Here is a 14197-nt window from a genome sequence, read left to right on the forward strand (position 1 = left end):
GACAGTTGCAACTCTCTCGCACTTTCGAGACAGTTTGTACTGTCTCGGGTATTTTGGCTCTAACTCCCTCGTCTGATCTCGGAATGAGGTGATCCAAGATGCATTAGAAAGCTTACGAAGAGATCTACAACCTCCCATAGGCGAAACACTCATGGAGTGGGCGAGACACACATGATACTTCACCCTTTTGTGGTCGAAGCACAACTCCTGGTTGATTTGTTCCTTTGTCGTTTAGCATGTTTCACAGACTCGATGTGCTTTTTACCTTCTCTACAATATCGGATAATCTCCTTTGACTCATATAATCCTCCTTGACTCGGATAGTAACATTCATCGTCTTTTCTTCATCTCGAGCTGTGTGCGAGAACCTATAGGTAATTTTTTATGCCTACAGTGACGGCGGGCGGCGGACAGGCGGTGGCTTAGATGAGAAAAACGGAATCTCAAAATATCTTTTTGGTGTTTTAAGAAAAACGTTTATTTTTTGGATTTTGTAAATGATCAAGTCAAAAAATCGCCCTGGTTAACAAACACGTTTCATTGTTTTTTTTTTAAAAAAAAACGAAAACAACAAAAACGCAATGGTTGCCAAATTATCCATCAGTCACTTTTAATCGACACGTGCCAATAGATTGAGGAGACTCATCCTCTTCCTCCGTCTCTGTTTATGCTTTCTTGGAGAAAATATAGCGTCATACTAAAGGAAGTTATAAAGTGAATGTCATCCGAAAAAAAAAATTATAGAAATTAACTGCATTGCCTTCGTTCAAAAAAATGTTATAAAATCATTCTTCATAGAAGCATTACTGGAAGAATTCAATTACAATTTCAAAATAGCATTCTTTACACGAATCATGTCATAAAAATCAATCTTTATTGTAGTACCCGATCACTTTTGACATGGTTTGAATTTGAGACATGTTTACTATTTATATATATATTTCAAGTCTTGGACTATGTAACTACATTATGCATATTAATTGATTTTAGTTGTTTGCCATTAAAAGTGTTGGGAGAGAGATCAATAGATAAAAGTAATATCATTAGATAAAAGTGTGTTATTTATGCATGTTGAATAATCCAATAGAAGTCGTTGTTGTTGTGATATAGTGTGAATGGAACCAAAGACGAGTCCCAACCCGATAAAACCGACCGGACCGCACCGAAACAGTTCGGTGCGGTTTCAAAACTCAAGTCGATCGTTCCGGTTTGGGCAATTTCGTTTAAAACCGAACCGACCGCCAGAATGCTCACCCCGAGTCAACGCAGTGACTTAGTTTTCTCTCATGCATTCAGCTGCTGCCTAATATTATTCCACCTTTTATTTTAGTGAACGTCTTGTACCAATGCAAATGCAAAGAACAAATCTAAAGTTGCATCTGGGGTAACTGAAATGATTCTGCAACAGTGAGATCACCGATTGAAAATCACTAGTACAATGAAATAACTGCAGTGAAGTCATGGAGATAAATTTCACTTGCCCTCACATTCACTTTGCCAGGTTCAGAAACTAGGATACATTATGTAGACTACTTACAGCAATAGTTTCAAAACTCCCACTTAGCACGCCCAACAAAAACAATCACAAAGGCCCAGCAAGAGCTTGAAACTAAAACTAGACTTTCACCACAGGTTACTACTAATGTATCAATGTACAAACAGTTGCATTATGTATATGCTCACTTGAAACAAAGCACATACAAACAGTTGCAACTCGGTCAGGATCGCCATTCATAATCTTTTGCGAAAAACGACAAGAATTTAACCGATTTGAGGGAGAGCAACTATCCGGATGAGAATGACATGGCTTTGCATAAGTCGAGGGATTTCAAAGCTGATTGCGGAAACTGAGTTCCTTCAGGAACCCAGAAACCACCTTCACGAGGAAGCAGTATCTTTTTACTAGTTTCCTTCTCATCGCTGTTAGTCTTTGGAGGTGTGTCCTCTTTCTTTCTTTTCACAAACTCAAAGAACTCTGCGACTTGCTGCGCATACCTGAACAAAGTATGATTAAGAAGCATTAGAAAATAATAAAAGCCGGACAGCTACAACCGTGTGACAATTAGCACCAAGTTAATCATATCTCCAATTTACTATATGAATACATCAACAAAAGTTAGATGAAAAGACCCCACATGATAACAAAAGCCGGACAGCTACAACCATGTGACAATTAGCGCCAAGTTAGTCATATCTCCAATTTACTATATGAATACATCAACAAAAGTTAGATGAAAAGACCCCACATGATAATGTTAATGATCCGGCTGCAAGACTTTCTAGATATGGAAATATATTGAAGTTGCTCTAGTTCCACACACTTTAATAACATGTAACAATTTCGAGTAAGAAGAGAAATTGAAAACATAAAACATTGCATGATTCAAAGGAAGTGACAGATAAGGCAATCTTAAACAAGTGTTGAGTTAACTAAGAACATGTCCGAGCATGACAAACAAGAAATCATCGCAGTGTATATGGTAGGTCCATGATATTGTTCAAATCGAATGTTCTCTTTATTTGTAATGCAATCTGTTGAGTTTACAAGCTAATGACAACTTGAACAGTAAAACAGGGACTCATAATGTTGGTCAGCATAACTTGTTCTTGCATTTTTTTTCATTAACTGAATTAATGAAATGTCAAGTCTAGTTCCCACTAAATGTGGGAATCAACTATAGCTACTTAAATTACAAGTTCATTAGATACAAGGAATCCCTCATCACTAGCATAGAGTTCAATCTTCATCAGTTCGTAACCTTAATACCTAACCCTTTTGATACAAGCTTAGGCATATTCCACCATACCTGACAATTTCCCAGTAGAGGAAAATTTTATAAAATTACATCACTTCAGAAACATGAAACCCTTGTGCACTATATTCCTAGGTCATCTAACTCCAAATTTACCCAGACGACCTAGAATTTGCACATATCAATCTCATCCTTATTGTGTTGACTTAGAACCTACTAGACACTATTGATTAGTAAAGAATCATCATATGATGGTTGAGAAAGAAAACAACAAGACGTGTAGCACCAACCAATTACAATGCACAAGCATAGTGTTACAAAACTAGTAGATTAAAAAAATACTGAAAATGGCTGTACAAGGCTCATTTCATAGAATACTACAATTAGCTAGTTAATTAAAAACATTGTGCAGTGGTAAAGCCACATATTTAATGCTACTATAGTTATTAAGAATGCTTCATAAAACAGAAACAGGAAGAGTGCCATTCAAAGCTGTGGCCAAAAAAACTAATAATATAGCAGCAGGGCGGAGGAAAGAACTTAGCAGATCACAGCAGAACCACATAAGGCTATAGATAAACCCCAACTTTTTAAGCTATAAATGAAAAATGTTTCAGGCTTATTGGAGCTTACTCCCTCTTGGCTTCAATATCTTTGCTGAAATCAATATTGGGTTCGCAATCCAATACCAAAGCAGGAACCTGATCATAAAAATACTAACTTGAGCATGATGGCATGCAATAGTAGGAAGGTCGTGTGAGAAAGGTAAGTTGGGAAAATTACCTTTTGGATACTTGAATGCAAATGATTTCCTTGTAGGTAAAATACACGGTCTCTTATTCCAGGATGTAAGGTGTCATCCATATGCATCGGCAATTGACTAAAAGACAATACCCCATGATTTCCACTTTGAAATGGGAGAAGCCAGCTCTCATGTTTTTCATGCAAACCTTTCAAATAATCAAGGCTCACACCACCTTCCTCAGCCCTTTTGCGCATCATCATTCTCTTATGGCAAGTGTCTGGGCTAGCTCTTAGGTAAATGAAACCATCAGGTATAAGCCCTGGCAAGGTTGACACAACAGGGTCAAACCATGAATCATAGATGCTAATTTCCATCTCATTCATCCATTTAGCTTCATGAACTGCTCGCACAAAGACCTAAAATGAAAAATTCAGCGTTCAAAATTTGAGGATACCAAACTAAGGCATATGAGAAACCATGTTTAGTTAGAAGTTTAAAATATTGCTAATGCCCACCATTCTATCACTGAAAACACTTCTCTCCATTAACCGGAGGGGTTTAATTCCAGCAGCAGATTCTCGTTCTTGCATGACCCTGGTGACAAACACGTAATTCTGGAAGGTGTAGGCATACCTTTGTGGCTCAGCATAAAAAGCATCTAGTATGTTGAAGTGATCAGGACCTATATCTTGCCATTTGTTGATAGGCTCAGGCACTATTTCTACAAGATCACGCAACTCAAGTGTTTCATTAGCAATTCGTTGCAGGAAAGTAGTCTTTCCAACACTAATATTTCCCTCGACACAAAATGTCAGCCTTTTCTGTGGCACAGGTCTCATCTCAGAGCTGTTGTCTTCTTTTAACTCTTCATCCACGCTTTCTTTTATGAAAGAGGTGATACTCTCCGCATGGTTTTTATGGAGGATTCCTACTGAACTCTTTAAGAATTCAACCATCTTCTGGCTTGACTTTCCAAAAAACTAAGTGGCGCACAGAAAGAAAATATATATATTAGCATCATACTGGCACATCTCATCATTAAAAAAATAAAAACAGCAACCACTGTACTCAAATTGCTTCATGGACTCTCCAATCAACCAGCAAGAATTTTATTTCAGATATAAAGCAAACAAGCTTTGAACTAACAGGAAATTATAAGAAGTACAGGAAGAAATATATAACCCAGGCTACTAGCTACAGAATAAAAAATCTTTACCACCAACTATTAGCATTAGCATAATAGGAAACCTTAATAGATGAACAAAAATTCCACTACGCAACTTTGTCTAAAATCCCAGAAAATGATAAAGGCCATAGCCTATTTCACTTAATATAGCCTCATAGCCAGAGTTATCTCTTACTGAGCTGCAAATTACTCATGTTATTTAGAATTATCTGCAAGTTTGGCATTCTGTATTAGAAGAAGAACCTAACGTCAGCGTGGACCTTTATATTAGAAGAGCAAATGACTTTAATTTTTCTGGTATTACATGCGAGCTACAAGCAGTAAGACTTATTACCTAACACAAGCAAAAGAACTTTATTTATTTATTTATTTATTAATCTGAGGAAAACAGAATAGCATCTGGTCAAATGAGATAGCCCAAAATTTGATAAAACTATTCACTAATACAGCTAACATGCTTACATCAGACACCCAAAAGTCCAAGCAAAACTCATGCATTTCTCAGAGGCAGTAAATTTGACTACAAGTCCAAACAAGACATACTATCATATTCTTAACACACCAAAAAAAAATCTTTACAGAGAAACTTAATATGGAAACTCCAAGTTAAGCAACTTAAAAAAAAAGATGAATTTATCCTGATACATCACTTTTCACCTCTCAATACACCCGAACAAGTCATGTATAATTATTTGACTTATTTATACATGTTATGACCACATATTCTTAAAATTAACTAGTCAACAGACCCCATAAGAAGCATGTAAATGCATTTTTCTCTGATACCAAATAATCATGTCAATTAACATAAACCCAACAAAGTGACTTAAGTACGTAAGTAATTGTACTGTGAAGTTTAACAAATGCTCGAATTTCCAACTCATTTGGATGAGCCCCCACAAAATTCATACTGCAATATACGACTGTTTTAGTCTTTTCCCCCTATCTCATTCAGCACAAGCTAAAGGTAGCTATTTTATTTCGCATGAATTATGACAAAACTATCCATAATATAAAAATATATTAAGCAGAAAAACCACATACCTTATCTCTATACAGCTGCTTGAGCTGAGCAACCTCAGCAAAACCCTTGTCCACCAACTTCCTCAGATTCCTCGGTCCAACACCCGGAATCGTCAAAAGATCCGCATTTGCGGCCACCACGGCCTTTTGCCTTCTCTGAATAGCCCTACTGCTACTATTCTCTGCCAACTCCGGCTTCTTCTCATTCAAACCCTCATCATTCTCCTCCTCGGTTTTACTCTCCCCATCCCCTTTCCCCTTCTTCTCTTCATAACTAACTCCATCCAAGATTCTACCTTTATTCTGACTCCTCAACACTTTAGTCGCCCTGAACCCCCTCCAAGTGGAAAATGGTCGGAGCGGCGGGGCCCACGACCGGTTCAGAGGGGCGGAACCACAGCGACAGGTGACAAGATGAAGGTTAGGGTTTGGGGGGCTGAGATGGAAGGAAACGGGCATGGAGAACGAGAAATTAGGGTTAGGGTTTCGTTTTTTGGTGGTTTTAAGCCATGAAGAGGTTGAGAGAACGGGGCAGGGGTTTGTAGTTGCGGCGGGGAGAGAGAGATTTAGGGTTAGGTTTGGCGATTAGGGTTAGGGTTTTGGAGGGGAGCTCGGACGGCGGGATTTTGGGGAGGTAGGGTTTTTGGGGGTTTGCAAAAACGTTGGAGAGAAAGAGAGGGAAAAGGACGGGGGATTAGTGATATTTGTTTGAGAACTTACAACTTACATAAATTAGTGGTTAATATTTTTATTAAAGGGTGTAACGAGAGCGAAAATTACTTGAAATCCAACGGGCAATCTTTACAAGGCTAAATTTCAGGAAACCCCTTGAACTTTAGACCATTATTAGGTAACCCTACATGACTTCCAAAATATCCAGGTATCCACCTCAAGTTAGGGGTTACCAAAAACCCAATATAATTTTACTTTTATCAGAAATTCTTGTTAACAGTGATAACCATAATTTTCATATTGTTGGGTAAAATTATGGAGGCAGTTGCATGGGGTTATATTTTTTCTAGTAAAGTTGTGGTTCACTATCTTTCTTTTTTTTATCTTTTTTTTTTTGGTTTTTTTTTTTGTTTTTTTTGTGTGGGGGTGGGGGTTCAAAGTTATGGGGTTTTGGTAATCAATCGAAGTTGTGGGGGCATTCTGAAATTTAGCGATTTTTTCGATGTGAAAAAATATATATTTGTCAGTGAACATGAATATTAGTTTCTAGCTTATTTTGCTAGGTGAGCTATTACAATATAGATATATATAGCCTGGTGTTAAGGTATGCCGATTGGTAGCATTGTTGTGTTGGAACAAGGTAAAACTGATACAGGAGATCTACACGACTAAGACGACATCAACGGACGACGACTCGACATCTCAACTCGAGTCGAGTTAACAGTCGAGATGACTAAACAGATGGACGAGACGAGACTCGACTCAAACCAGCCTAGACGAACAAACGACTCGATGCGACGAGTCGAGATGACGACTCGAGTAAAAGCAACCCAGCTGAGACCCCAGTCAACAGGACGAGACCCCAGCCAAGACCCCACTCGACAGGACGAAACGACATACCCCAGTCGACACGAAGGGCGGTATTAGTCGACACATGTCAGTCGACACGAAGGGCAGTACTACTCGACATACTTAGTTGACTCATGTTCAGTCAACACGAAAGGTGGTACTACTCGGCACGCCTCGCGTCGGCAAATATAATAGGAAAGGAGTTTTTTTTTTTGGTTATTTCCTTTTAGGATTAGAGTTTCTTTTTTATTAGGGTTAGTATAGGGTTAGTTGGATATAAATATTAGTTCATTTTGTAAATCTAGAATTAACTTTCCAATTATTCAATTAAGAGAATTTTTCTCCTTGTTTTTGTTCTCAAACTTGAGAAACTTAGAGCTTGTGGATTCAAGCTCGTGAAATACCTGCTATTATCAGGGCTCGTCACCATCGGAACAATATCCGATCGGCCTCCCCGTTTCTACGTCTGCGTCAAGTGGTATCAGAGCTTCGGCTTCAACATCTTCGACAATGACAGGTGATAGCGACAAGGAGCTTTCTCTACAGGATCTTTCCGCGAGTGTCATGCCTCGTTTCCCAAAATACCCAAGAATCGGAGCGTGAACAAGCTCGCAACGTATTAGATTGAGAAGAAATATACACTATTATTTTTTTTTTTTTCTCAATCCAATACGCTAAGTGTCAAATACATAAATATCAAATCACAGGTCCCCGAACACAATAGCAAGGATATAAAGACAATCCAAAATAAGAAATAAACATATCATCCATAGTAAATAATCTCAGACATAAAATATAGGTCAAACGTACCCTTATTACAAAAAGGTTTAACTAGGAATAAAAATACACAGTCTATGATAAAAGAAAATACTGATAAAATAACTGAATCCATCATCAAACTAAGGAAAATACTATAAAAGAGTTCTAATGTTCTTTAGCTACTACAGAAAAGAAAACACGTCTAGGCTTCAGTTTGTTCTTCCACTCTATCGGAAGGACATTCCGACTGGGCATACAGCAACTCAGCTGCATCATCGAACCGAACCTGTTCGTCTCTTAAATCTGACGCACACCAGAAAAAATAGGTGTATGTTAGTGTGCATGGCACACGGCAAGATCTCGCATGAACAAATAAAACGGTCTAACGACCCATGCTATGATAATAATAATACTAATATGAAAGACAATGATACATGCAACAGGAAATCTAATGATAACATACAGCTGTGTGAATACGGTAATTGGGTCGAATACTAACCATCCTAAAAATCACTGGTCCATCTCTCAATTAGGTCCAAGTTCGCATTACCGAAAGACTGACTGTTCACCATCCCCTATGTGCATCTAATCCCGCGAAATAGGCGGCTAGAGGACTACACGCAATCCAATCTTGGCCCGGTTCGGACTCAGGCAAAGCTCAGGTGACGAAACAGGTCACGGATCCAAGTGGCGAAACAGGTCACTTGGTCCAACAAACCAACCCTAGGACAAAACATGTCTCTGGTGCGGGCCTGGAAGTTAAGTCAACAATCACAGTCGATCATGCGAACTAAGAGTTTCCCATCCTAACTCTTTTCATTTTTCTCAGTCAACCATAATCTTCACTGAAACTCGGGTTCACCACCTAAACTCAGTCAATACACTCACACATGTCACTAAGTCTATTCATGACGTACGAAACCACTAAGTCATGAACTACTAAGGTTCTCAACACATCAATAGATCGTGAATATAGTATGGCATGTTAAACATGATTACACAGGTTTACGAAGCAGAAATGAGAACTATAATGAACATGAAATGCATAAACAAAATACTACAGCATGAATACATACATAAGGGACTTCATCACTACTGGAATATCCAAACTCCTCATGCAAGTTACCCGTACTTAATTATTCTACAACATAAAATTGTAGTAAAAAGAAAACGGGAACTGATATCGTTACGCACATGAAATGTCGCGGTCTACGACGATCAATTCTACGTTCTTAAAAAATAAAATATCCTTTCTATTAATAAATTTCAAAAACTATCCTTCGTCATAACTACTACAAAATAATCATTTAAAAAATAGTTAATATATAGACATATATATTTATTTTATTTTATTTTTCATAAATTCTTTTTCTATAATAGTTCACAAATTCTAACATAACCCTAACTTGTTATTCATGTCCATATACATTAAATATATTTTAACAAAAATTAACAATTAAACTCTACACGTACATAACTAATCGGTCATCTTCATCCCACGCAAATATTCGGTTGTACACATCAATCGCAATAACGATAATAATCATAGTAATAATTAATAATAATAATTTAACTACATGTAATCATCATAAAAACACGATATTAACCACAAATAATTTAGTTACCATAATACAACTTAATTGAAATAATTAACCATTAATTAAGAAAACAAAGGTAAACACGAGATCTTGCAAGTGACGCAGATCGAATCTGACGTGAGAAGCGGGGTTCGGCGACTCGATGCTGACGGCGACGGCTCGGGTAGATCTATCGAATTCCTTCTCTTTATGCCGAAGAACATGCCTAGACCTCTCCTTTGTTGGCCTTCTTGTTTTGATGATGTTTAACAAATAATTTACTTCTAATATTGTTTGTCTAGTGTTTGTGTTTTCGTATTTATTCTAGACAAATAACAAGTTGGAGGATAAATGGAATAGAGCTTCAACGATCATATCCAATGGAGGTTGGCGGAATTGTGGAGTGAAGCTTATGCAATTCAAGTTCAAGATCCAAGTTCAGCTTTATCTGCGTAGTGTACCAAGACAAGCTTATTGAAGATCAAGATTAGCTTGGGTAATCTAGTTTAGGTTTTATATTATGTGTGTTAGATATTCAAAGCTCAATATCATATACACACATTTTATTGGTTTCCTTGTATATATATGTAGTCATATATATATACAACACAAGTTTTGATTTTTATGTCTATAAATATGAAATTACATATTTCATATTTATTATTGTGATTTGGTTTAACTACTTAGATATGAAACAAATATATTTTCATATACATACTCATATGTTTCATTTTCTATTGTATTTGTAAAAATATTGTATTCTTAGTTTTTGGACTTAACAATAATCATATACATATTTTATTAAGTCTACATAATCATTGTGCAAAGTTTCAAAACATAGTTTTGTTGGCCTTCTTGTTTTGATGATGTTTAACAAACATTTTACCACTAATGTTATTTGTCTAGTATTTGTGTTTTCTTATTTATTATAGACAAACAACGTAGTTGGAGGATGGATGGAATCGAGCCTTAACGATTATATAAAATGGAGGTTGGCGGAATTGTGGAGTGAAGCAACGTCAATTCAAGTTAAAGATCCAATTACAAGCTTCTTCCACAAAGTTTACCAAGTCATGCTCATTGAAAACCTTCATCAAGCTTGGGTATATTTAGTATAGGTTTATATTATGTGTGTTTAATACTCTAAGCTCAATATCATATACACACACAATATTGGATTTTCTCACAAAATGAGCTATTTTGAGAAAACTTTATGATATTATTTTATTGACCACGTTTACTTTATATTCATGTGTTATAATATTTATGAAGACATTTCATAAAGTTTCAATATACGTTTAAACTCTTTTTGTCAAAAACATGTTCTTAACAAATTCATATTCATGCATGTTTTTACAAAATAATGAGTTTTCACAATTGAGAAATGAAAATTGAAAATTTATTTTTTTAACATGTTTGTTTTCATGTTTATAAATATTTTGCACAATTTCATTAAGTTTGGAATTGATTTGTTATGTTTAATAGAATTTACAAAATCATGTTTTTGTTTGTGCACATGTCCGTGCATGTTTTACAAAATAGATGAGTTTTTATAAATGGGAAGTGATATTGAAGAAATTCTTTCTTTGACATGTTTATCTACATGTTTATAAACTTCCCTCAAAATTTTACTATTTTTGGACATGTTTATCTACATGTTTATAAACTTCCCTCAAAATTTTACTATTTTTGGAGTTGATTTACTGTGCCCAATTGATTTTACAAAATCGCGTATGTCAGCAGTTTTTCAGAAACTGTAAATCTGTGTTCAAACATTTATTTCTCTCAACTGGGAAATGAGTTTTCAGAAATTCTTTCTCTAACATGTTATTATACATGTCTATAACCTTCCCATAATATTTCATATTTTTTGGAGCTATTTTACTATTTTTAATTAATTTTACAAAACTGAAACGCAGTGCTATAGTACCAGCGGTCGACCGGTACAGTCGACCGCCAAACTCTCTGGACGTGGTTACTGTAGCACAACGGCTATATTTTTTAGATTTTGATATATCCGTTATTTTGTCTTTTTGCTTGGTTTTCTTGGGTTTTTGGGCTTGTTTCATGAGCCTATATATACTCCATGCCATCATACTTCTAAGGGTACTAAAGAAATATTTTAAACAAGTTTAAAGAGTTTTAAACAAGGGTTTAAGTGTGTTTTAGTGTTTATTTGGTTTGAAGATTGTTTTCACAAGTGAAGGAGATCATCTTTTTGTTTGGGCTCTAATCTCCATCTCTCCATCTTGTCATCTATTGGAGAAGTTTTCTAAACTCTATCTAGCTTTACGTTTGCTTAGTTATTTAATTATCATTCTTTAAAGCTAGTTTTTTATATTGAGTTTAGATTTGATTATATTATCTCATTGTTACATACACCCACTTGAGCTTATTGTATTTGCATACATAGTATATTAGGGTTGTGAGAGATTGTAACATTGAGTTGTGCTTAATTGTGTTCTCATCTATTGTAGAGAACAAATTTATATTTGTTACATTGTGAGTGGTGTAAGGTTTTCGGTGAGCTAGAAAACCGAGTGTGTTGTGAAGTTTTCGGTGAACTAGAAAACCGAGTGTGAGGAGTGAACGTTGTTCGGTGAGCGTTGAAAACCGACACTGTGAGGTGTAAACGTTATTCGGGTGAGCGTAGAAAACTCGGTTGTGATAGTGGATTTCTCCCCGGGAGTGAGGAACGGAGACGTAGGACGGAAGATCCGAACTCTGTGATCATATAGTGTGTTTGAGTGTGCTTTGGTGTTCATTTATATTTATGTTCATATCTTATATCGCCATTGTCCATAACTCATTATTTATATGATCCACTATCTAGTTCATATTGTTTACCCCTTGTGTTAGTTTATATATCCTTGCATATATATATAATTCATCATATAGGATATATCTCATTGTTTACATTGCTTATCCTAGCTTATATAGTTGTTATAGTTCATACTTGCTAGGATAACTTATTAATTAATTTTATAATCCCCCCCCCCCCCTCTAGGGTCTAACAATTGGTATCAGAGCTTGGTGCTCTTTGATTTAAGGTCTAATCGCCTTGAGTTAAAGATCCAAGTTAGCTTATTGCGCTAATCAAATTTTGAGCTTTATTTGTATCTTGCTTGCCTTTTATATTATGGATATGCATGGTTTAGGTTATGCCATTAATATTGCTCCTAGATTAGATAATTTCCCCTATGCCCAATGGTGTGTTAGATTTAAACTATTTGTTAGATCTAAACATTTTGATTTATGGGAAATTATAGATGATGCTTATATTGTGCCCACTTTGGAAAAATCCAAATGGAATAAGAATGATCATCGTATGTTTACAATGAACAATATTTTGTTAGAATATTTGCTAAATGCTTTTAATTCATCTATGTCTAACAAGTTTGTTCATTTTGATAGTGCTTACAAACTTTGGAAATTTATAGAAGCACATCAAGGGGACTTGGAGGCGATCCGACAAGCTTTGGAGGATCCCGCTTCAAGTTCATATGGAGCTTCATGCACACGTGCACTAGGCGATAGCCCTAGTGAGGTTTGCGAGTTCGAACCCGATAATGATTTATCTAGTGATGAACTTGCTTGTGCTAGTGAAAAATTATTACATGCCTTTAACAAATTGCAAAATGATTTCATTAATTTACAAAGCAAGCATGAAATTTTGAAATCCGATCATGAGTTGTTAGCATCTAAGTTTGAAACTATTTCTAATGAAAATGTGATCCTTAAAGAAAACAATGAAAAATTAAAATTGGATCATGTTTCTTTAACTTCAAACGTTGCTAGTTTAACTCATGAAAGAGATAATGCCATGTTAGAAGTAAAGAACATACAAAATAACACTGCTTCTTTTATAAATGACTACTTATGTTCTACTTCTAAAAGTGCATATGTGCCTAAAAATGAAGACTTGAATCTTATGAAAAATTGCATTTCATCTTTAGATTCAACTTTGAAAATATGCATTGATAACCATAAGAAACTTATGGACAAGTGTGCTAAATCTAGTAAATCACCCATACACTATGCACACTTGTATAGCAAAGTTTACAAGTGCTCCATTTGTGGTCGTAAAGGCCATTTAGCTAAATTTTGCTATGATGCACAAAAACATAAGAATATTAATCCTTCTTGTGCATCTCATCAAGTTTCTTCATCACATGTACACACACATGCACCCATTGCTCATCATAAGCATGCTCATGTGTATAGATGTGATCATTGTGGTAGATTTGGTCATTTGGCCAAATTTTGTTTTGATTTAAAGAGAGTTTCACATTTGCAAAATAATTTTAAAAGATCATCCATGTTTGCAAATGTTTCTAAAGTTTCCCGTGCACAACCGTTTGGTCAACATAAGCAAATGCTTCCTTTCCATTGTACTTATTGCAATCGGAAGGGTCATTTGAGTAATTTTTGTTATGACCGTGTTCGTGCACCATATATGCCTAAGAGGGTTCATAACCCTAAGGCTTTGAGCTTTATTGATAGGGGTCATGTCCCTAAACAATCCGGCACCAAGAATACTTGGGTGCCAAAATAATTTTTAAGCCAAGAATTTTAGTACTTTTATTTTTCTTTTTCTTGGTTTCGAAAAATGTATTTTAAATTTTTATGAAAA

General features: G+C 35.8%; 1 protein-coding gene across 1 annotated transcript; it reads right to left on the reverse strand.

Annotated features, from left to right (window-relative positions):
- On the reverse strand, positions 1449-6266 carry LOC109823937. Its single transcript, XM_020390401.1, has 5 exons — positions 5729-6266; positions 4014-4478; positions 3537-3914; positions 3387-3454; positions 1449-1995 (listed from the first exon to the last, which is right to left on the reverse strand). The coding sequence occupies exons 1-5, from the start codon at positions 6164-6166 to the stop codon at positions 1785-1787; spliced, it is 1560 nt and encodes a 519-aa protein (XP_020245990.1). The 5' UTR covers positions 6167-6266; the 3' UTR covers positions 1449-1784.

Source organism: Asparagus officinalis, chromosome 9 (genome assembly GCF_001876935.1).
Source record: "Asparagus officinalis chromosome 9, Aspof.V1, whole genome shotgun sequence".
Taxonomy (NCBI): Eukaryota; Viridiplantae; Streptophyta; class Magnoliopsida; order Asparagales; family Asparagaceae; genus Asparagus; species Asparagus officinalis.